This window comes from Saccopteryx leptura, chromosome 9 (genome assembly GCF_036850995.1).
Source record: "Saccopteryx leptura isolate mSacLep1 chromosome 9, mSacLep1_pri_phased_curated, whole genome shotgun sequence".
NCBI lineage: Eukaryota > Metazoa > Chordata > Mammalia > Chiroptera > Emballonuridae > Saccopteryx > Saccopteryx leptura.
The window spans coordinates 43,796,504-43,821,930 of NC_089511.1; the positions used below are offsets into that span (position 1 = coordinate 43,796,504).

Below are 25,427 nucleotides of genomic sequence, written 5' to 3' on the forward strand. Positions count from 1 at the left end.
GAAAGCATCTTTATGGCACACTGTATTTTACAAAGATAGCCATAATATATCCCACCCTACAAGCTCTTCTTAAAAAGTGGACACTTCTTTCATCGAGCTGTGACTGCCTTAACCAATGAAGTGCAACACAAGTGATAAGTGATTTCTGAGATTAAATCATAAAAAGGACCTGCACTCTCACCTTGTTCTTTGAGACACACTAGAGCCACATGAAAATATCACATGTAGATATTTTGTTTAATGGTCCTGTATGAGATTCAGTTGACAGCCAGATTCAATTGCCAGACAAGCGAGTCTTCAGATTATTCCAGTCTTTAGCTATCAAGTAACCATTAGCTTCCAAATCACTCCATCTGATGCTGTATGAATCAGGGATGAGATACTGCTGCCAAGCCCTGTCAATATTTTTGTAGATACATGAGCTAAATATGTCACTGAATCTTTAGTCAAGTTTGTTATGTAGTAATAGAAACTGGACATACTTCCAAAATATGTTAATGAAAAAGCAAGGCATACTTTAAAAAAAACAACAGAATATACAATTTATATATGTGTGTATTTTTTTAATGGAAAGACATTCTAAATATGTATATATACTTTTTTTTCTTTTAGTGATAGGAGACAGAGAGACTCCTGCATGCATCCCTACCGGGATCCACCCAGCAAGCCCACTAGGGGGCAATAATCTGACCATCTGGGGCATTGTTCCATTGTTCAGCAAACAAGCTCTTCTTAGCACCTAAGGTGAAGGCCATGGAGCCCAGGCTTCAATGCCCAGGGCCAACTCATTCCAATTGAGCCATGCAGGAGGGGAGGAGAAGAGAAAGAGAGAGGGAGAGAAAAAGAAGAGGGGTAGGGAAGGAAAAGCAAATGGGCACATCTCCTGTGTGCCCTGACTGGGAATTGAATCTGGGACATCCACATGCCCAACCAATGCTCTACCAATGAACCAACCAGCCAGGGCCTAGTTATACCTTTATAACATATATTGTTCCATATATATATTGGGGGAAATAACATAAATAGGGTCATTTCCTGATGAATTTGTACCACAGCATGAGAACTGTTTGGGGAACTTGAGTCATATAGGCTGCTGCAGGGTGTCATTAGTAGTACATTTCCCTGAAAAAATCAAAAGGCTGTCCAACTATTTGCTGTTAAATTACAATGCCAAAGACATTTTATAAATATAGTCTTAAGCCTGATTCATTCCTTTTGATTACCTAGCACCATTGCTTTTATTTCTGTAGCCCTGTTTCCAGGCAGTCATACTGTGCATCCCTAGATGATTACCTTGTTCACTTTAATGACCATTTCATCTTTTCTTTTAATCCCCAAACCTCTCAACTCCATAATTTTCATCTCTCTTTGCTTACTGAAAGGTCGGGGACTTGGCAGAAGTTGCATCAACCACAGAGGCCAAAGTGTGGAAAATAGGATTTATTGCAAACATCTGGGCACAAGTGGACTGAGTCTGATAACGGAATCAGTGCTGGGCAGGGTTGAGAGGGTTAGTTTTATACTCTACTGCCTCCTTCTGGCAGTTTCTGTTGATGCTGGTTACCAGACCTCTGACCTGGGCCTGTGGTATTCTTCCGTTTCAGTTCTTGCCTCCATTGGTAACAGGTTCCTTCTGCAGTTTCACCTCCTGCCTCCATTGGTAACGGGCTCCTGTTTGGTCAACTTAAAGGATAAGTACAGTTCATCATGTACTGACTGAGGAAAGGTTGAGAGGGGGCAGTTTTGAGCCCTGAGGACACATTTTACCCTAACACTTACCACTTCATGAAAGCACTGAAGAAATCAGAGGAACACTTAAGATATTTTCCACCTCATGTACCACTTCCCAGCATCTGCACTCCGTGTCATCCTATTACCAGGAATAAACTTTCCATATCATTTAAAGCTAATTCTTCGTCCAGAAAATCTTGCCTATAAAAGCTTACACTGTTCCAGTGATTCTTCCTTGTCTGGAATCATTCCCCCCCCACACACACACATTGGATTATTTCAATCAGCATGCAGAATTGCTATTACTTCTCCTATCCTTAAAACACTCCTATTCCTATTGCCCTTAATTATTAAACTATTTCTCTGCTTCCTTTAGCAGCATGCCTATCAGTTTTTGTCTTTATTTTAATGGTCCCGTTTTCAGCCTCTTACCTGGCTTTACTTCTACCAGTCCAAAACAAACAAACAAATGCACAAAAACCTTTGCTCTTCTCAAGGTCAACAGCATCAATTATTGCTAAATCCAATAACCAGTTCACAAGCCTCCTACTACATAATCTACCATGGTATATCTGATACCATTGATCATCCTTCCTTTGATTCACTTTCATTTTGGTTTCTGTGATACTACACTGTTGGTTTTTCTTCCATCTCATTGATCCTCCTCTGTTGATCTTTCACCCTGGAACTCTTAAGGTGGACCAGGACTTGTTCTCCTTTCTCAGGTCCTTAGTGATCTTATTCTGCCTCATGATTTTAAATAAGTACAATATGGTAGTGACTACCAAATTAATAATCTCTAAAATACTACAAGCTAGAACACCCAAGGGCTTACTCAATATTGTCATTTTGTATCTAAAAGATATGTCAAACAATATGTTCAGAATTGAACTTCCCATCTTCCACCACAAACCAGATGGAACTGCACATTTTCGAATCTCGGCTAGTGAGAACATCTTTCCAGATAGTTGAGACCAAAACTTTTGGGTCAGAGTCACCCTGGACATTTTTCTCTCACACCTGACATCTAATCCCTAAGAAAATCTCACTTGCTCCATTATATCAATATTTACCATATATTTTGACTCCGACTACTTCTCATCATTGCTACCACTCAAATAATGAGGCACTACCATTATTTATCTGGATTAATGCCATAGCCTTTTACTCAGAGCCACATAGGTTTTTGTTTTTAAATGCAATGGCAACATGTCAGATCATGTCCTCTGCTCAAAACTCTCCGGTAGCTGCAAATTTACCTCAATAAAATCCAAAATACTTACGACTTATAAGGTCTTACAAGATACAGCCATTACCTCTCTGACCTGCTTTATCAATCACCAACTAGTAAAAACCTTTACAACAGCTTCACTGACATTCCTCAAATTCTGTTATAAAGCCATTGCTCTTTTTCCTCTGCTTGGAATGCCCTTCCCTTAGGTAACCACTCTTGACTCAAATTGTACCAGAAAAACAACCTACAGACCCAACTGCCTGTCACCATGAAAACCAATTACATGACAGGTGCTGATGAGAAGGAAAATTTATTCAGGTGCCGGTTACCTGAGAAAATGGGGCAAGTCCTGTTCTCAAAAACCATCTTACTCTTTTGGTGCAAGCAAGGGTTTTTGTAAAGAGGGAGAAAGAGAGGGGAATTAACAAAAAATATAACAAAGGAATAAAAAAGAAGGGTTGAGAGTTCTTTGCAAGCCAGCCAGTTTGTTCAGGTAACAGATTAAAGGCCAGTACACCTTCCAGAGCTGGCATATCTGAAAGTCGGGGTCTGTTCACTTAGTTGTTACAGAAATAGAAGCTAGTAAATAACTTGTAAATTAGGGTTTTTGTTCTATGTAACAGCTTTCTACATATTCCCACAATTAGGCTACCCTCTTGGCCTTCAGCAAGAATCAGAATTGCAAGCCTCAGCATGGTGGGAGTGGGTGGAGGGTGAGGTGTAGTTTTCACTTAAGTTTCTTCTTCTTGCTCAGATGTTAACCCTGATGCACATCAACTGGAAGGGAATAGGCTTTTTTAACTGTAGCAAGAACTTGGCCAGAGATAAAAGCACAGGATAGTGTGTGTATACACACACACACATTGACTTGTTTCAGAATACATAACTTTGATCACTAAATTGCTGATACTGAATCATATTTATAAGAGCAATACACTGGATATAACATTTTACAGGAATTCTTTTATAAGTTTACTTTGTAGTACATTCTTATTTACCTATTTTATGATCAGTAATAGCATATTTATTCCTGGTTACAAAATATTTTCTCCTCCATGGTCTACCCTGATGATTCTATTTCATATAGCAACCTAAACTGTCATATCCTCTTCAACTCCTTTTGAACCTCTCCCATAACATGTATGTTCTAATATACTCTACAATGTATTATCTCCTCTTACTAGAATTGCTCATTCATATATCCCAAATACCTAAGAGAATGGCTGAAATATAGTAAGCACTTAATACATAAAAACAATAGTTTTCTGGAAAGCATTTTAAACTTTTTCTTTTTTTTTTTTTTCTAATAAGACTCACTGCCTTTCCAAGGATGAGCAATGTATCACTTCTTGTTTAGGCTGCCACTTTATATCACTGCAAGTGGGTTCATTTAAAGATAGTTTGGTCCAAAGAGGACATACATATGGCCAATAGGCATATGAAAAAATGCTCAACATCACTAATCCTTAGAGAAATACAAATTAAAACCACAATGAGATATCACCTCACACAGTCAGAATGGTTTTCATCAACAAAACAACACAGAATAAGTGCTGGCGAGGATGTGGAGAAAAGGGAACCCTCCTGCACTGTTGGTGGGAATGCAGACTGGTGCAGCCACTGTGGAAAACAGTATGGAAATTCCTCAAAAAATTAAAAATAGAACTGCCTTTTGACCCAGCTATCCCACTTTTAGGAATATACCCCAAGAACACTACAGCACTGTTTGAAAAGGAGAAATGCACACCCATGTTTATGGCAGCATTGTTCACAATAGCGAAGATCTGGAAACAGCCCAAGTGTCTGTCAGAGGACGAGTGGATTAAAAAGCTGTGGTACAGGCCCTGGCCGGTTGGCTCAGTGGTAGAGCGTCGGCCTGGAGTGCAGAAGTCCCGGGTTCGATTCCTGGCCAGGGCACATAGGAGAAGCGCCCATTTGCTTCTCCACCCCCACCCCCTCCTTCCTCTCTGTCTCTCTCTTCCCCTCCCACAGCCAAGGCTCCATTGGAGCAAAAATGGCCCGGGCGCTGGGGATGGCTCCTTGGCCTCTGCCCCAGGCGCTAGAGTGGCTCTGGTCGCGGCAGAGCGACGCCCCGGAGGGGCAGAGCATCGCCCCCTGGTGGGCAGAGCATCGCCCCTGGTGGGCGTGCCGGGTGGATCCTGGTCGGGCGCATGCGGGAGTCTGTCTGTCTCTCCCCGTTTCCAGCTTCAGAAAAAATACAAAAAAATAAAAATAAAAAAAACTGTGGTACATATACACAATGGAATACTATCGGGCCATGAAAAAGAAGGAAATCTTACCTTTTGCAACAACATGGATGGACATGGAAACTATTATGTTAAGTGAAATAAGCCAGGCAGAAAAAGAAAAATATCATATGACCTCACTCATTTGAGGAATCCAATGAACAATGTGAACTGAAGAACAAAATTGAGACAGAGGAGGGATCAAAGGGATCAGAGGAAAAGAGGACAGAGGGAAAGGGGATGATAGGATGGGATAAACCTGAAGGGAAGGGGGAGGGCGCTATGGGGAGGGGGACAAGGGAGATGTTGAGGGGAATACAGGGGAGGGGGATGCATTCGTGGCAACACTAGAATCTATGTAAACACAATAAATTAAAATCAATTAAAAAAGAACGTTTGGCATTTTGAATGCCACAAGAATTGAAGTTCTGAATTTTATCACCAACTTGGATTGAGCACCTGTATTTCTCAACAAACAATATTGCTTTCAATCTCTGCTAGCAACCTCTGTAGCTACTGCTACAATAAATTTCTTTCAGAGTATACATTACCACACATTACCAAATGCAGCAGAAGCATCCAATATATACATTATAAACCACTCCTATCATGTCCCCTAACATCACAGTCTTGATTGGCACAAGATATGCCTTGTGAAATAAAGTGAGAGTCTGACCAGATGTCTTGTGTATTAAAACAACCTTCAGTTTTCTAGTCTAAGATGGGTACATCCTCATTCTCCATAGCCTGAAGGCAATGCCACATTTGAGATTTCATTACCCACAGCACTCCACATCCAGATGGAACATTTTATATCCTTAATACTTTTGTCAATAAGAAAATGACAACAGCATCAACAAATAAGTTTATTTTCATTTTTCGATAAAAAAAATACAGAAAGCAGGAAGACCAGAATCGTATGGCTGTCCCATAAAATTAGCATAGGTGTGTATTCTGTATTTTTGCTCCACCATCCTAAATACCCATTCTCAAAGTTTGCATAAAACTGCCAGAGCTACAGATTAAATGCCCAGGTTGTAGGCAGAGGGAAAAAATGGAGAAAAAATATTTTTTTAGGTGAGAGGAGAGATAGTGAGGCAGACTCCTACATACACCCCAACTGGAATCCACCCAGAAACCCCATCTGGGGAGAATGCTCAAGTACCAAGCTACTTTTAGTGCCTGAGGCTAATGTGCTCTAATGAAGCTATCCTCCGTGACTGGGGCCACACTTGAACCAATGGAGCCACTGGATGTGGGAGGGGAAAAGGGACAGAAAGGGGAGAGGGAAAGGGGGAGAAGTAGATGGTCACTTCTCCTGTGTGCCCTGACTGGGCATCGAACTCGGGACATCCATATACTAGGCTGACACTATCCACTGAGTCACTGGCCAGGGTTAAAAAAAAAATCTTAAATGTTGTACTCATACAAATACCACCTCTACCTTGTTGATCTGCAAGGGAAGCTGACATAGGTTTTCAACCAAAAATTCTGTTATTAAAGAAGGGAAGTGAATATTGGGCAGTCTTTGACACAGACTCTCATTTTTCCATTGCAAATGTTCTGTAGTGTCAGTTTTCACTTTTAGTTTAATCAAAAGCTGTAAACTCTTAAAAGTTCCTAGTAGAAAGATTTATTTTGGCTATTTTTTTTTTCATTTCTAAATAATATTCTTGAATTGTGGTCAGAGATAGAAGAAAACTGAATTTTGGACTTTGTTACAATTCACTTAACACCTCTTCAACTGGTTAACTCTACAGTGGGTTTTTTTTCTTTTTGGTAGAATATGAATTATCTCTTATAGCATCTAGGATGAAATCTGAATGAAAGCTTTCTCACATTTATTATATAGTATATGGTACTCCCACACAAATAATTGGGGTTAAATGTTAAATGAAATATTTCTCAGTATTTGTTATACTCATAAGTGTCCTCCTCTCATGCAAATTACCTAACACTATAATGACAGCTAATATTTGTGACATGCTATGTTCAAGGCACTGTTCTAAAAGCTTCATATGTAATAACTCACATAATACTTTCAAAAATCTGATAAGAAAGGTATTATTAGGCTTTCTTACAAATGATTAAAAGTAGAGGTTATCATGACAAATGTCACAAAGGAAAGCAACTTATAGAGTTAAGATAATGTTGAAAAAGACATGCTATGGCTAAAGGCCTTCGTATATTTACTACATTCACAAATTACCATCTATTAAAATTTGCTAAAGTTTAATCAGTTTCTGGTAATGATAGGTTTTTTTCTACATGGGTTACATTATTGTTATCTTTTCCCCACATAAATTCACTAATGCTGAGCTTTATGAGGCAAGTGTGCTCCCATATTCGTATTTTAAGAATTCTTTGTTGATAATGGATTAATGACCACAGAAGGCTCTCTATATTGACTACAAAGAATCAAATAATTCATACATAAACTTGTGACCCATGAGTAAAGTCTATCCCACATTCCTTATATTTAAAAGATTTCTCACTGATATGAATTCTCTGATGTTGAGTTAACTGTGACCCACGAGTAAAGGTCTTCCCACATTCCTTACAATGATATGGTTTCTCACCAGTATGAATTCTCTGATGTCGAGAAAGGTGTGAGCTCTGAGTAAAGGCTTTTCTACATTCTTTGCATTCATAGGGCTTCTCACCAGTATGGATTCTTTGATGAAGGGTAAGTTGAGAACCATGACTAAAGGCTTTCCCACATTCCTTGCATTCATAGGGTTTTTCTCCAGTGTGAATTCGTTGATGTTGAGTAAGTTGTGAACCACGAATAAAGGCCTTCCCACATTCCTTACACTGATAAGGTTTCTCACCTGTATGAATTCGCTGATGTTGTATAAGGAGTAAGCCACGAGCAAAGGCCTTCCCACATTCACTACATACATAGGGTTTCTCACCTGTATGAAGTCTCTGATGTTGAGAAAGATGTGAACTCTGAGTAAAGGCCATTCTACATTCTTTACATTCATAAGGTTTCTCACCAGTATGAATTCTCTGATGTTGAGTAAGCTGTGAGCCACGAATAAAAGTCTTTCCACATTCTTTACATTCATAGGGTTTCTCACCAGTGTGAATTCTCTCATGTTGAGTAAGTTCTGAGCCACGACTAAAGGTCTTTCCACATTCTTTGCATTCATAGGGTTTCTCACCAGTATGAATCCTCTGATGCCGAGTAAGGAGTGAGCCTCTATTAAAGGCTTTTCCACATTCCTTACATTGATAGGGTTTCTCACCAGTATGAATTCTCTGATGTTGAGTAAGTTGTGAACCATGACCAAAAGTCTTTCCACATTCCTTACACTCATAAGGCTTCTCATTGGTATGAATTCTCTGGTGTTGAGTAAGTTGTGAGCCACGGATAAAGGCCTTCCCACACTGTTCACATTTATAGGGTTTTTCACCAGTATGAATCCTCTGATGTTGCATAAGCAATGAGCCACGAATAAAGGCCTTCCCACATTCTTTACATTCATATGGCTTTTCCCCATTATGAATTTTCTGATGCTGAGAAAGCTGTGAGCCACAAATAAAAGCTTTCCCACATTCTTTACATTCATAGGGTTTTTCACCAGTATGAATTCTCTTATGCAGAATAAGTTGTGAAAGCTGAGTAAAGACCTTTCTACATTCTTTACATTCATAGAGTTTTTCACCAGTATGAAGTCTCTGATGCAGAGTAAGTTGTGAGTTCTGAGTGAAGGCCTTCCCACATTCTTTACATTCATAAGGTTTCTCTCCAGTATGGACTTTTTGATGTCGAGTTAGTTGTGAACTACGAATAAAGGCTTTCCCACATTGTTCACACTTATATGGTTTTTCACCAGTATGAATTCTATAATGTAAAATAAGTTGCGAACTCTGAGTAAAAGCCTTCCCACATTCCTTGCATGCATAGGGTTTCTCACCAGTATGAAGTCTCTGATGAAGACTGAGCTGTGAATCACGACTAAAGGCCTTCCCACACTGCTTACATTCATAGGGTTTTTCACCAGTATGAATACTTTGATGTTGAGTTAGGTGGGAGGCCCGTCTAAAAGCCTTGCCACATTCCTTACATTTATAGGGTTTCTCAAAATGACATGTGGGATATTGAGTTAAATACGTACGCTCATTGAAAATGGACATTTTTTCATATATAATCATTCCTTGCCTGAAATATTCCTTCTGATCTTCCAATGTGCCTCTGACTTCCAAATAATCTCTAGAACTGGACTCCTTAAGATCAAAGTTTTCAAGCTTGTCACCCATTTCCCATTGAGATAATTCTGTTTTATAAGTGTCCTTTTTTGGAGGTAAGTACTTATTTGCACACCTTGAAGGCAATTCTGAAAGATAAAAAAAAAAACAATCAAAAATTTCAGTTGTCATTTCAGAAGCAGAACTTCCATTGTAAAAAAGACTATATAGGAAATTATATAGAGAGAAATTATACCCACAAGAAATAACTAGCTTATATCAGTGTTTTTTAAATGTTTACTATGGTATGGCCTATAGTAATACCTACTTACCTTTCATGTCAAAATCTGCTACAATTATAGTTTCGTAAAACAATTATCTACCCTGTTTTCTATTCTAGTTTTCTCTCTTTCTCTCACACACAGATACATACTCAATACCCACTAATTTCATGTTGTAGTAATGCACTGCTACCTAGAATTTGAAAAAATATTAGCTCAGAATGACCTCATATACTAATATGTAAAAAGGGCACATAAGAGATCAAAGAATAATGAAGAATGTACTGAGAAGATAAGGAAAGAGGTTAAGAAAACTTTTTAAGTCAGTGAGAAATTGGTTAAAGATGCCCAGAGAACATGACATCAGAGTAATGTCAGTGTGAGAGATACCCTTGACTTCTCACCTTGAAATTTCAACAAACTGAACAGTTATAACTCAGTGAAGAAACCCCAACTCAGCTTGCAGGCATACCTGAAAGATATGCACACCCAACTAACTAAAGAAAACAAAATACCATGACTACCCAAGAGACAGATAGGGTTCAGGGGAAAAAATGAAAACTCTCCAGAAAGCAATCTCCATCACATGGAAACCTTGGAGTTAAATAACAGAGAATTCAAAACTGAATTTCTGAGAATACTCAATGAAATATGAGAAAACACTGACAGGCAACTTAATGAGCTCAGAAAACAAAATTAATGCCTCACCAAGGAAACTGAAACTTTAAAAACAAAGATGAAGAACTCAGTACATGAACTGAAAACTGAGTTAGCAAGTTTAGTGAATAGAACAGGCTAGATATCGGAGAGAATCAGTGACAACAAGGACAGGCAACTAGAGATGATAAAAAGGGAAGAAACAAGAGACTCAAGAATAAAAAAAAATAGAGAGCTCTACGAGAATTGTTTGACTTCATCAGAAAGAGTAATATAAGAATAATGGGTATTTCAAAAGAAGAACAGAGGGAGAAGGGAATGGAGAGTCTATTCAAACAAATAATTGATGAGAACTTTCTAAACCTAAGAGATACCTCAACCCAAACAGACCATCTCAAAGGAACATAGTAATAAAAATGTCAATAAATCAATGACAAGAAAGAATCCTCATGGTAACTGGGTAAAAGAAAAACTTAACACATAAAGAAAGGCTGCTCAGGTTATCATCAGACTTCTCAGCAGAAACTCTACAAGACAGAAGAAAGTGGACCTAAACTTTCAAAATACTGGAAGAGGAATTACCAGCAAATAATACTATATCCAGCAAAGTTGTCCTTCACATATGAAGGAGAAATAAACATTTCTAGACATACAGAAGCCGAGGGAATTTATCACCAAAAAACACCCACTGCAAGAAATATTCAAGGAGGTTATCCTCTGAGATACAAAGAAAAAAAACCATAAAAGCTTCAACAAGGTTACAATATAAATAAGAATAATCTGTGAAAAAGAAAACATAATAGGGGAGAGGATGAAGGTCTAAAGTAGCAAAAGAGGATGGAGTGCAGAGGGACTTATAGGACAATGAACTCTCATATATATGAAATTTTTCTCAATAACCAAACAGTAACCACACATGAAAAACCTGAGACTGAAATACAGTTGTCCCTAACCATATCACGGTTCACTTTTCGCAGCCTCACTGTAACACAAATTTTTAAATTGTATATATCTAATTTTTTATTGCAGACTTTTTTGCTATATCATGGGATTCTGCAGTATATAGGTATTTTTATATATTTATTATTTTAATTATTTTTGTGGTAAAATAAGCATTTTATAGCCTAAAAAATTAAAAACAATAAAAAAAGTATGGGAAAGGTTAATAAGAGTGTGGGGAGGGTTTATAAAGCCTTAAAATATATATAAATAATAAAGTAAAGATAAGATTGCTATTTCACCGATTTTCGCCTATTGTGGAGGGTGCTGGAACCTAACCCCCATGACAGATGAGGGACCACTGTATACAGTTTTAAAAAAAGAAATAGATGAAAGAGGTATGGAATACCACCAAACAAAAACTGACAAAAACACAATCAGAGACACAGACCAACCAGAAAAAAAAAAAAGGCTACAGAAAATCCTCATATGTCAATAATTACTCTAACTATAAATGGACTAAACTCATTAATAAAGAGTCACAGAGTAGCAGACTGGATCAAAAAGCAAAACTCAACCATATGCTGCCTTCAGGAGACACATTTAAGCTACAGGGACAAAAGTAACTCAAGTGAAAGGTGGAAAAATGATTCTCCAAGTAAATAATACCCCCAATAAAGCCGGTGTAGCCATACTTATATCTGATAATACATACTTTAAAACAACAAAGGTAACAAGAGACAAAGATTTACATTTCATAATAATAAAGGGGACACTATATCAAAAAGATGTTAACACTTCTTAATATATATGAACTAAATCAGGAAGCACCAAAATATATATGGCACCTTCTAATAGATCTAAAAACAGAAACAGACAAAAATGCAATCATACTTGGAGATCTTAACACATCACTGATGGCTTTAGACAGATCATTCAAATAGAAATTATAAAAGAAAATCAGCCTTAAATGACACACTAGACCAAATGGACATTAAATAAACATTTACAGGACATTTCATCCCAAAACATCAGATTATATATTCTTTCCCAGTGTGTATAAAACATTCTCAAGGATAGACCATATGTGGGGCCACAAAACTAGGCTCAACAAATTTAAAAAGATTGAAATGATACAGGCATATATCTGATAATAAGGCTTTAAAATCAGAATTTAACTATAAAAAAGAAGTATAAAACCCCACAGAAATGTGGAAATTAAACAACATACTTCTGAAAAATGGCTGGGTCAAAGAAATAAAAGCAGAAACCAAAAGATATATATAAACAAATGAGAATGAAAACACAACATATCAAAATTTCTGGGATACAGCAAAAGCCATACTAAGAGGGAAGTTTAAATCACTACAGGCTTATATCAAGAAACAAGGGAGATTTTAAGTAAACAATCTAACATCACATCTGAAAGAACTAGAAAAGGAAAAAGGCAATCCAAAGTCAGTAGAAAAAAAGAAATAGTAAAAATTAGAGCAGAACTAAATGAAATAGAAAGCAAAAAAACTATAGAAAAAATTAATCCAACAAAGAGCTGGTTCTTTGAATAGATCAATAAAATTTAAAAACCCCTGGCTAGACTCACCAAGGAAAAAAAATAGATGACTCATATAAACAAAATCCAAAATAAAAGAGGAGAAATTACCACAGATATCATAGATATACAAAGGATCATAGTAGAATACTATAAAAGATTATATGCCACAAAATTCAACAACCTAGAGAAAATAAATTCCTAGAACTATACAATTTTCTTAGACTGAGTCATGAATAAGTGGAAAACCTAAATAGACATATATACAAGGAGGAAATAAAAATAACAGTAAAAATAACTATCAAAAACCTTCCCAAAAACAAAAGTCCAGGACCAGATGGCTACACTAGTGAGTTCTACCAAACATTAAAAAAAATATGGTACCTATCTTTCTCAAAGTCTTCCAAACAATAATAATAATAAAAAGCAGTACTCCCTAACATATTTTGAGGGCAACATAACCCTCTTACCAAAACCTGGCAAGGACAACACAAAAAAACTACAGATCAATAACTCTAATGAATACAGATGCAAAAATCCTAAACAAAATACTAGCAAATTAAATACAACAATGCATTTTAAAAGATAATACATCATGATCAAATGAGATTCATTTCAGAAGCACAAGGATGGTTCAACATACAAAAATCAATTAACGTATATACCACATCAACAAAACAAAGAAAAACCATATGATCTTATCAATAGATGCAGAAAAGGCATCTCTTCGATAAGATTTAATATCCCTTTATGTTTAAAACACTCAATAAAATAAAATCGGAATAGAAGGAAAATACCTCAACATAATAAAGGCCATATATGACAAACCAGCAGCTAATATCATACTAAATAATGAAAAAATGAAAGCTTTTCCTGTAACATCAGGAACAAGACAAGACAGCCCCCTCTCTCTAGTCTTATTCAACATAGTTCTGGAAGTTTTAGCCAGAGCAATCAGGCAAGAGAAAGAAATAAAAGGCATCCATATTTGGAAAGAAGAAGTAAAGGTATCACTTTTTACAGATAACAGAATCCTGTATATCAGCGGTTCTCAACCTGTGGGTCGCGACCCTACATATTTTATTTTATTTTATTTAAATAAAATACATATTTTATTTTATTTAAAAATGTATTGTATAATAAATATGTATTTTCCGATGGCTTTAGGCGACCCCTGTGTTTTGGTCGTTTGACCCCCGCCGGGGTCACGACCCACAGGTTGAGAACCGCTGCTGTATATAGAAAACCCCAAAGACTCCACCAAAAAACTATTAGAAACAATAAACAGTAAAGTCACAGGATACAAAACCAATATCCAAAAGTCTTGCTTCCCTATATGCCAACGATGAAACTTCAAAAAATGAACTAAAAGACGACCAATTCCTTTTACAATTGCAACAACAACAAAATGAAATACCTAGGAATAAACAAAGAATGTGAAGGACCTATATACTGAAAACTAAAAAAAAATTATTGAATGAAAATGAAAAAACACAATGAAATGAAAGAATATTCCATGTTCATGGATTGAGAGAATAAACATAGTTAAAATGGCCACATTATCCAAAGCAATATACAAGTTTAATGCAATCCCTATCAAATCCTAATGTCATTTTTTAAAGAAACAGAACAAAAAAAAATTACCACGTTTGCAGAAAATCATAAAAAAACCCTGAATAGCCCTAGCCGGTTGGCTCAGCGGTAGAGCGTCGGCCTGGCATGCGGGGGACCCAGGTTTGATTCCCGGCCAGGGCACATAAGAGAAGCGCCCATTTGCTTCTCCACCCCCCCTCCTTCCTCTCTGTCTCTTTCTTCCCCTCCCGCAGCCAAGGCTCCATTGGAGCAAAGATGGCCCGGGCGCTGGGGATGGCTCCTTGGCCTCTGCCCCAGGCGCTAGAGTGGCTCTGGTCGCAGCAGAGCGACGCCCCGGAGGGGCAGAGCATCGCCCTGGGTGGGCGTGCCGGGTGGATCCCAGTCGGGCGCATGCGGGAGTCTGTCTGTCTCTCCTCGTTTCCAGCTTCAGAAAAATACAAAAAAAAACAAAAAACAAACCCTGAATAGCCAAAGTAATCCTGAGGAAAAAGAATAAAGCCAGAAGTATCACACTACCTGACTTCAAATTATACTATAGAACCATGATAATCAAAACAGCATGGTATTGGCAGAAAAAGACATGCAGAGCAATGCAACAGAATTGAGAGCCCAGAAATAAACACACACACACACACACACACACACAACACACACACACACATGTGTGTGTGTGTGTATGTGTATATATATATATATATATATATATATATATATATATATATATAGACAAATAATCTTTGATAAAGGAACCAAAAACACAGAATGGAGAAAAGAAAGTCCCTTCAATAAATGGTGCTGGGAAATTTGGAAAGCCACATGCAAATGAATGTAACTTGACTACACCTTGTCCCCCTGCATACTAATTAATTCAAAATAGATCAAAGACCTAAATCTAAGAGCTGAAGAAAACATTAGGTACTAAACTGATGGGCCCTTGGTTGCAGAGAACAATTTATGAATCTGACTCCAAAGGCAAGGGAAGTAAAGGCAAAAATAAATGGGATTATATAAAACTAAAAAGCTTTTGCACAGCCAAAGAAACTGATAACAAAACAAATAGGCAGCCAACTAAATAGGGAGATGATATTTGCAAATAACAGCTCCAATAAGGGGTCAATATCTAAAATATTTATATATAAAGAACTCACAAAACCCAGCAACAAACAAGCAGACAATCACATTAAAAAATGGGGAGAGGACCTGAACAGACACTTCTCCTATGAAGACATACAAATGGCTAACAGATATATGAAAAGATGCTCATCCTCACTAGCTATTCGAGAAATGTAAATCAAAACTACAATTAGATACCAGTTAGACTGGCTATGAACAACAAAACAGGTAATAAGTGTTGGAGAGGCTGTGGAAAAAAAGGAACCCTCAATCACTACTGGGGGGGGATGCAAACTAGTACAACTATTATGGAAGAAAATATGGTGGTTTATCGAGAAATTAAGAATAGAATTACCATATGACCCAGCAATCCCTCTACTGGGTATCTACCCCGCAAATGCAACAACATTGGTACGTAAGGACACATGCACCCCCAGGTTCATCACAGCATTATTCACGGTAGCCAAGACATGGAAACAACCACAGTGTCCCTTGATAGAGGACTGGATAAAGAAGATGTGGTACATATATACAATGGAATACTACTCAGCCATAAGAAATGATGAGATATTGCCATTTATGACAACATGGATGAACCTTGAGAACATTATACTGAGTGAAATAAGTAAATAAGAAAAATCTAGGCCCTGGCCGGTTGGCTCAAGTGGTAGAGCATCAGCCTGGCATGCAGGAGTCCCGGGTTCGATTCCCAGCCAGGGCACACAGGAGAAGCGCCCATCTGCTTCTCCATCCCTCCCCCTCTCCTTCCTCTCTGTCTCTCTCTTCCCCTCCTGCAGCCAAGGCTCCATTGGAGCAAAGTTGGCCCGGACACTGAGGATGGCTCTATGGCCTCTGCCTCAGGCACTAGAATGGCTCTGGTTGCAACAGAGCAATGTCCCAGATGGGAAGAGCATCGCCCTCTGGTGGGCATGCCGGGTGGATCCTGGTCAGGCGCATGCGGGAGTCTGTCTGACTGCCTCCCTGTTTCCAACTTCAGAAAAATACAAAAAAAAAAAAGCTAAAGAACTGTATGATTTCACACATAGTTGGGATATAAAACTGAGACTCATGAACATAGATAAAAGTGAAGTGGTTACCAGGGGAGGGAGATTTAGGGAAAAGGGATGGGGGAAGGAGGTAGGGGGAATGGTGTATGGAGGGACAAATCTAGGTGACGGAAAATAATCTAACTTTGGGTGATGGGTATGCAACATAATCAACAGTTCAAATGCTATAGAAATATTTACCTGAAACCTATGTACTCTTAATGATCAATGTCACCCTGTTAAATATAATTTTCTATATAAAATTTTATAAAAATGAAAAAAAAAATTAAAACATCACTATAAAGAAAAAAAAAGAAATCCAAGAGACATGGCTTAGATCAACAATAAATCAGGGATTAGAACAAACTTCACAAAATTGGATCCATCCAACAAGGCCTACAGTTCACATGAATGAAAAAAAAAATTATCTGACCTCAAAGGAAAATGATAAAAGTCACAGTCTTGGCCATTTTAAGAAATTTGACTTTTACTCTGAGAGGCCATAGGAAGGCTGTAAGAAGCAGCATGAGAAAATCTGACTTTTGTTCAAAAACGAATTATTCTAGTTTTCTTTAAAATTAAAAAATAATAGTTAGAGGGGAAAGTAGAAAAGCTGAGTGGATAGAAGTTAGGAGGCTATCACAATAACCCACATGGCTCAGACAAGATGATTATGGAGAAAGGGTGGAGAAAGTGAGATACCACTGCATTCTGATATACTTTGGAGGTATAATGAAGAGAATTTTATGATGAACTGAACATGTAATATGACAAAGAGAAGTCAAGGAAAATAAGTATTTTACCTGAGCATCTGGAGCAATGAAAGTGCCATTTACTGAGAACTTCTTATTGTAGTAGGAGCAGGTTTGTGAGAGAATATCAAGAGTTTGGTTTTGAACTATCTGATATCATAAAGATGTTGAATAGACAGGTATATGCGCAAATATAATATATAGTTCTGAGAAGATATTTGGATTAGATATAGAATTTTGGAGTCATCGACAAATAGATGATATTTAAAGCTATGGTACTTGATGAGGTTAAGGGAGAATCTTTGGATACAGAATAAAAAGAAGAGAAGGGAAGAAAAGGGGAGTTTGAGGATCGAGTCCTGAGGCATTTCATCATTTAAGGTCAGGTTGATGAGAAAAAAAAATAGCAAAGAAGGACCAGACAATGAGGAAGAAATCCCAGAAGCCAAGTAAAGAATATTTTGGTTTTGAGGAATAATCAAATAGTGAGAGAGGAAGTAAAATGTGATTTCTAATTTAACAAAGGTTCTAACAAGATGGAGGTTACTAGTGATCTTCATAAGATAGTTTTGGTGGAGTAATGGGGTCAAGTTCTGATTTAAGCAGACTTAAGAGGGCATGGAAAATGCTTTTGAGAAGTTCTGTTGTAAAAAGTAGCAAAAAGGAGTGATATTAGCATCATGGCTGAGTGAGCAGACTCCTAGTTACTCCCCTTAAATTTACAAGTCGGACAACTGTAATTTAACAAAGGGTCCCCTTCTCAGCAAAAAAGCACGCTTGAAAGATCCACAAATCTGTACCTTTGAAGGTGGGTGTATTAGAATGAGCAGTGGAGGTGGAATGGGAGGAAGAACAGGGACAGTGACCACAGATGCACTTTGGCACCCACCACAGCTCCAGTGAATATGGAAGAAGCGGAGAAGTTGGATTGCAGTCCCCATGCTATGGCCTGTAACATAAGAGAGACAAAAGCAGTGTCCCTCAGGAGAAAGACATCCGTCCCCCCATCACTGCAGAGCCCAGTAGAGGTGGCTTAGAATTTTAAACAGCACAGTGGTGCCAACAGCCATTACTGACAAAGCGGTGGAGCCAGAAAATCATGAATATGCCTTCTTTGCCCCACCCATCATGGCTGAACCTGGTAGAGAAAGCTGATACATCCCAAAGAATACAGTTGGCACCACTGGTAGGGGGAAGAGCCCTGATTCGTAAACTTGCCTCCCTTGTTCAACCCATCCTGGCAGAGCCCAGTACAGACAGGGGAGATGCATCCAAAAACACAGCAGGAGCAGTGGCCATTATTAAAAATGAGGTAGTGCTTTGCGCTCATAAAACTAGTTCTCTACCTTCTCTACTATCCACCATATTCCTCTACCACAGTGGTGCCCTGTAACTGAGATGAGCCAATCAAAGAGGGGACACCCACCATCCTAGTGGGTATGTGGTATTTTCCTTAACTAAAGAAATGTCACTCCACCATAATCCCAGAGATGCATATATTGCAGGTGATAGAAAATAAAAAGTCTGTGCTTATGATACCACCTTATGATATATCCTACGTATCAACCTGCTTAAATGTACAAAGTAAAAGAATATCTGAACAACAAAAGAGTTCACTTCCTCAAATGTGCAGGCAGAGAATCCACTAAGTATCATGAACAATCAAGGTAACATGAGAGCACTGAAAATAAAATGAAAAGTCTTCACAAATCAAACTCAAAGTCATGGAATACTGTGATTTAAGTGACAGAATTCAAGACTGCAGCTATGGAGAAACTTGATGAGATACCAGAAAATTCAGAAAGTAAGTTCAATAAGCTCAATAAAATTAATGAACAAAAAAAGTATCAATACTTTATCAAAGACACTGAAACTATAAAAAAGAACCAAACAGAAGTTCTGGAGCTGAGGAATAAATAAGAAGAATGTATTAGCACTAGAAATAGAACAAAGAAGACAGAAGTGAGAATTAGTGAGCTCAAAGATAGAAACCTAGAGTCTGACCTATGGTGGTGCAGTGGATCAAGTGTTGACCTGGAATGCTGAGGTCGCCAGTTTAAAACCCCAGGCTTGCCCAGTCAAGGCACATACAAGAAGCAACAACTATGAGTTGATGTCTCCTGCTCCTCCCCACCCTTTCTTTCTCTCTACTCTCTAAAATCAATAAATAAAATCTTAAAAAAAAAGAGACAGAAACCTAGAAATGGCCAAGAGAGAGATAGGAGTAAAAAAAGGGGGGTGGGGAAAGAGGGAGAAAGGAAGAGAGAGAAAGAAAAGAAAAACTCTAAGAGAACTATCTGACTACATTAAAAAGATCAATAGAAGGATAATGGGTATAATAAAAAAGAGAGGAAAAAAGAAACAGCCTACTCAAAGAAAGGACTGATGAGAAATTCTCAATCTATGGACAGAACTGGATTTAGACTAGAGGGACATTTTATTCAAACTGTCAAAAATTAAAGACAAAAAATCCTCCAAGTATCCAGGGTAAAAGGACTGTAACCTACAAGAGAAAGTCCATTACAGGATCATCAGATTTTTCAGTACTAACATTGAAAGCCAGGAGAGAATGAAAGGAAATATTCAAAAAAAGAAACTATCAGCCAAGGATATCCAACAGCTATCCTGTAGATATGAAAGAAAAATAAAGGCTTTCCCAGACAAACAAAAGCTGAGAGAATTTACCAATACAAAACCTGCACTACAGGACAAGTTAAAAGGATCTCTTCTACAAAAAGACAAAATGTTAAATAAGACAACTAACACAGAGAAGCAGGAAATTGCAACTCTACTTCAGAATAGAATATTGAACATTTAATTATAGTATAAAGGTTAAAGGGGAAAGGGGGCATTAAACATAACTATAATTACAGTTTGGTAGTGAACGCACAACATAAAAATGGATAATTTGACAAAATCATAAAATAAGGAATGTGTACAGGTCAATGCAGATAATTGCATAATACAATTTACACAAACCTAATGGTAAACACAAAATAACCTAAAGCTGAGACCAGAAACACAAAAAAAGAGAAAACAGAAAAATATCATAAAAAGCAGCCCTGGCCGGTTTGCTCAGTGGTAGAGCGTCAGCCTGGAGTGCAGAAGTCCCGGGTTCGATTCCGGCCAGGGCACACAGGAGAAGCGCCCATCTGCTTCTCCACCCCTCCCCCTCTCCTTCCTCTCTGTCTCTCTCTTCCCCTCCTGCAGCCGAGGCTCCATTGGAGCAAAGATAGCCCGGGCACTGGGGATGGCTCCTTGGCCTCTGCCCCAGGCGCTAGAGTGGCTCTGGTTGCAACAGAGCGACGCCCCGGAGGGGCAGAGCATCGCCCCCTGGTGGGCAGAGCCTAGCCCCTGGTGGGTGTGCCGGGCGGATCCCTGTCGGGCGCATGCGGGAGTCTGTCTGACTGTCTCTCCCCGTTTCCAGCTTCGGGAAAAAAAAAAAAAAAAAAAAGCTACAAACTAAAATAGCAGACATAATCATAAGCGAAAAGGAAGGATATACAGACAAACAAGAAATAAAAAGATAAAATGGCTAGAGTAAGTCCTCATATATCAATAGTCACCCTAACTGTAGATACTGTAGATGGACTCGAGTCACCATTAAAAATAATAATAATAGTAACAACAGAGTACTGGTATTACTGTAAACAGTCAGGGAGTTTCCCCCATTGACCAAGATGGCTTCAGGTTCTTATACCTTGCATGCCAAAAGCTAGAAACATAAATGGACAGGGTCTCAGCTTGCCAAAAGCTAGAAACATGAATGGACAAAGCGAGAGAGGGACAAAAGCTAGAAATGTATGTACGGATAAGTCCCAAGCATGACAAAAAATGGAAACATGAATGGACAGGGCCTGAGTGCACTGAATGCCAGCAAGATGATTGGGTAGGAAAAAATCTCTCCCTCTATATCCCCGTAAGAATCATGGGTTTGAGCAAGGAAGAGGACAGGATCTTAAAGACAGGAGTCCACCCTTCTCCCAGGTTGTGGCACCTGAATAAGCAAGCCTCTTTCCTTTTGCACCAGCACCTGTCACAATGTTGTTGTTGCAGCAAGCAGCTGAAGCTGCATTTCTGTTTTTCAGTTATAGTTTCTGGTGACTCCATCAGGACAGCATGGACCTTGGAAATTCTGGGAGGGCCCAGGATAGGGACCCAACTGCTTGTTGCATGCCAACCCCAGGAATGGAACAGTGGGACTTCCCAGCAGCTGCCAAGAGCTTTTCTTGGGGAATTGCCCTGCACTCCTTCTCAAGCAGTCAGCTGCCTGGGACACTTGGCTGGTTAAAGAAACCAGGTTTCTGGGGAGCAGATGAACTTCAAGACTGGATAAGTTGAACTGGTGTACACACCAAAGGTCCTCTATCCCTGCTTTGTGCCACTTGGACTTTACACCACTAGAGCTTTGTGCCATGTAGGTCCAGTTAGGACCATTTGTGGGGCTGGTTGGCAGGCTATCTCTGCTGTTTCAGCTCTCCAGGCCATTTGGGTCCAGCTAGGACTGCTTGAGGTATAGTTGACAGGAGGTAAGATGCTAGGACTTGTTCGTTCGTGAGCATGCATTTGGAATAATGGAATTATAGATCCAAGTATTGTTCATGTTTCCACTTCGTCTCTCTATGGTTATGGTTTGGGGTTTGTACTTTTGTGCCATCAAGGGTTGTTCAGTTTTGACTCCTGAACAGAGCTCACTAGATCAAATTTTAAAGATTGGTCCATGTACAGCTATAATCAAAGGAATCAGTTTTATATTATAACATTGATTGGCCTAGATCAGGGGTCTCAAACTCGCGGCCCGTGGGCCGCCGAACAATTTTGTGCGGCCCACAGACTAATCCACAAAGTTCAAAATATTTTGGATAAAATTAAGTAAGCCTAGGGGCCTACTTGTATTTTTCATTTCTCTAGCATCCTAGCTAGATATTAGCTTAGTTAACAGCAGTTGTGATGCGAACTACAGTTTCTGGTCGTTTTGTGACACTGAGTAAACTGCATGTACGATTGTGCTTGTTGTACTGATTTTTTTTTGTTTTCAACTGCAGTGAGAAAAGTGTTGCGTAACAGTTGCCTTTTGTAGACCTAGTGCGGCCCACCGAATGGCTGTGATCTTGCTCTGCGGCCCACATGCTGAGTTGAGTTTGAGACCCCTGGCCTAGATGGACCTTGATAACATTATACTGAGTGAAATAAATAAATCAGAAAAAAACTAAGAATTGTATAATTCCATACACAGATGGGACACAAAATTGATACTCATGGACATGGACAAGAGTGTGGTGGTTACCAGTGGAAGGGGAAGGGAGGAGAAGGAGGGGTGGGGAGGAGAGGGGCACAATGAAAACCAAATAGAAGGTGATGGAAGACAATTTGACTTTGAGTGATGGGTATACAACATAATTAAATGTCAGAATGATCTGGAGATGTTTTCTCAGAATCTATGTACTCTAATTGATCAATGTCACTTCGTTAAAAGTATCTAAATAAAATTTGTAAAAAAGAATTCAACTGCAAAGGCAAAGTGAAGAAACCCACAAAAATGTGGAAATTATACAACATGGTACCTTGAGATACAAACAGACCAACATACAAATTTTTTTAAGATACGAGCTACGACTCGGTCCATATTTTTGTTCGAGATCCGAGCAAAATTTCAAGATACAAGTTGTAATTCAGGAAGCTGCTGCTAGTTGGCACGTTGGCGCATGGGTCCAGTATCAGCAGTGTGATATACGAGTTGACTGACTTACAAGCTCAGTTATAGAACGAATTAAATTTGTACCACTGTAACTGTGGTACAAATTAAATCAAGGTACCACTGTACTAAAAAATTACTGGGTCAAATAAGAAATAAAAGCAGAGATCAAAAGATATATACAGATATACAAACGAGAATGACAACACAACATATCAAAACTTCTAGGATGCAGCAAAAGCAGTAAAAAGAGGGAATTTTATATCATCACAGACGTATATTAAGAAACAAGGGAGAGATGACGTCAGAATAATGGCAGCATGTGAGATCTATCTCCTTAAAATTTCAACAAATTGGACTACTATAACACAGTGTAGGAACCCCAGCTGGGCTCACAGGCGTGCCTGAAAGATCCGCACACCCAATCTACTAAAGAGGGGAAGGGTTTGAAAAGGGGGTAGAAGATAAAATGTACTTGCAGTCGGCTCCTGAGAAGCCTGGAGTGACTGTTGTTTGTTTGTTTTTTCTCTGCTGGACTACAGGGATGAGCGAAGCTTGGACTGTCTCAGTATTGTCTACTGGGATGCAAAAGGGAAGCTCAGAGTGACAGGGTGTCCTTCAGCCAGGAGAAATGAAGACATCGAGGGACAGAGAGGGTGATACCAAACCAAAGTGGTGGCAGAATGGGGGGTCATGACCAGTGCTCCTGCAGTCTGCCCACAGCCCACACTCAGCGCAAAGACAGAGAAAACCGAAGTGTAGCCTCCCAGATCCCGCCTCCCTCATCTTGCAGGTACAGAGATCAGCAAAGACAGACCCCACAGCTAACACTCCAGTACCACTCTCTCCCTTGAAGAACAGTGCCCCACATCTGGCCCCTGATCTGTTGAGACATGGGGAGGAGCATCCAGAAGTCTAAGATCACCATTGCTAAAGCCATAAAGCCTTCACAACATGCCCCACCGCCCAACACAACTGCAGCCCCACCTACATCATTGCAACAGCAACATCTCAGTGGAGAACAGCCCAGGAATTTCACAGAGCTAAAACCTGTAATACAGTGACACCTACTGGAAGAAAACAGTAACCTCTCAAAATCTTAAATTTTTTTCCTTTTCTTTTTTTCTCTTTTGAATTTCATTTTATTTAATTTTTATTTTTATGTATTTGTGGTGTTTTGTTAGTGTTTGATAGGCAGAACATCAGCCCCAGAGAGGGGTTGTAGGGTGGATCCCAGTCAGGATTCATGAGTCTGTCTATCTACCCTCCTCTCACTTGGGAAAGAAGAAATAAAAAAGATAATCACTGAAAGTACATAAATAGTGTATGTCTTTCAAACTAACCGAGGAAAAAATGGAATAAAAAGAACAAGAATAAAAGGACTGTGTTCATCTTAAGAGATTTTAAAAGCAAATAGGAATATTAAAAGAGTAATCAAAAAGTGTAACAGAGGAGACATAAATCCAATCATACTGGCATTAACAATTAAATGAAGTGAACCTACAAATTAAAAAAAAATTATTCTCAGCCTGACCAGGCAGCACAATAAATCGTCAGACTGGGATGCAGAGGACCCAGGTTCAAAACCCCAAGGTTGCCAACTTGAGCACTGACTCATCCAGTTTAAGTGCAGGCTCACCAGCTTGAGTGAGGGGTCTCTGGCTTGAACGTGGGATCACAGACATGACCCCAAGGTCTCTGGCTTGAGCCCAAGGTCACTGGCTTGAGCAAGGGTCATTCGCTCTGCTGTAGTGGCCCCCCACCTGGCCCTGGTCGAGGCACATATGAGAAAGCAATCAATGAACAACTAAGGAGCCGCAACAAAGAATTGATGCTTATCTCTCTCCCTTCCTGTCTGTCTGTTCCTATCTGTCCCTCTCTCTCTGTCACTAAATAAATAAAAATAAATAAATAAATAAATAAACTCAAATAAGGCCCTGGCTAGTTGGCTCAGTGGTAGAGCGTCGGCTTGGCGTGCAGGAGTCTCGGGTTCAATTCCTGGTCAGGGCACACAGGAGAAGTGCCCATCTGCTTCTCCACCCCACCCTCTCTCCTTCCTCTCTGTCTCTCTCTTCCCCTCCCGCAGCCGAGGCTCCATTGGAGCAAAGTTGGCCCGGGCGCTGAGGATGGCTCTGTGGCCTCTGCCTCAGGTGCTAGAATGGCTCTGGTTGCAACAGAGCAACACCCCAGATGGACAGAGCATTGCCCCCTGGTGGGCATGCCGGGTGGATCCCAGTCGGGTGCATGCAGGAGTCTGACTGCCTCCCCGTTTCCAACTTCAGAAAAATACAAAAAAAAAATCTCAAATAATATTATTGCAATGATTACCAAATATGTCTGAACATACGAACAACATAAGGACCTTCAAAAAACAATTTCTGTGTCCCATGCCCAGAG

General features: G+C 39.2%; 1 protein-coding gene across 17 annotated transcripts in view; it reads right to left on the reverse strand.

The window, feature by feature from the left end:
* Window positions 1-6,064: 6,064 nt before the first annotated feature.
* Window positions 6,065-25,427, reverse strand: part of LOC136380494 (zinc finger protein 420) — a 35,829-nt gene continuing 16,466 nt past the window's right edge. For all 17 annotated transcript variants that reach the window (XM_066348356.1, XM_066348344.1, XM_066348350.1 and 14 more), the window contains one exon: window positions 6,065-9,554. In XM_066348356.1, the coding sequence (XP_066204453.1) occupies window positions 7,639-9,477 (1,839 nt within the window). In that variant the 5' untranslated portion in view covers window positions 9,478-9,554 and the 3' untranslated portion in view covers window positions 6,065-7,638. The remainder of the gene's footprint in view (window positions 9,555-25,427) is intronic.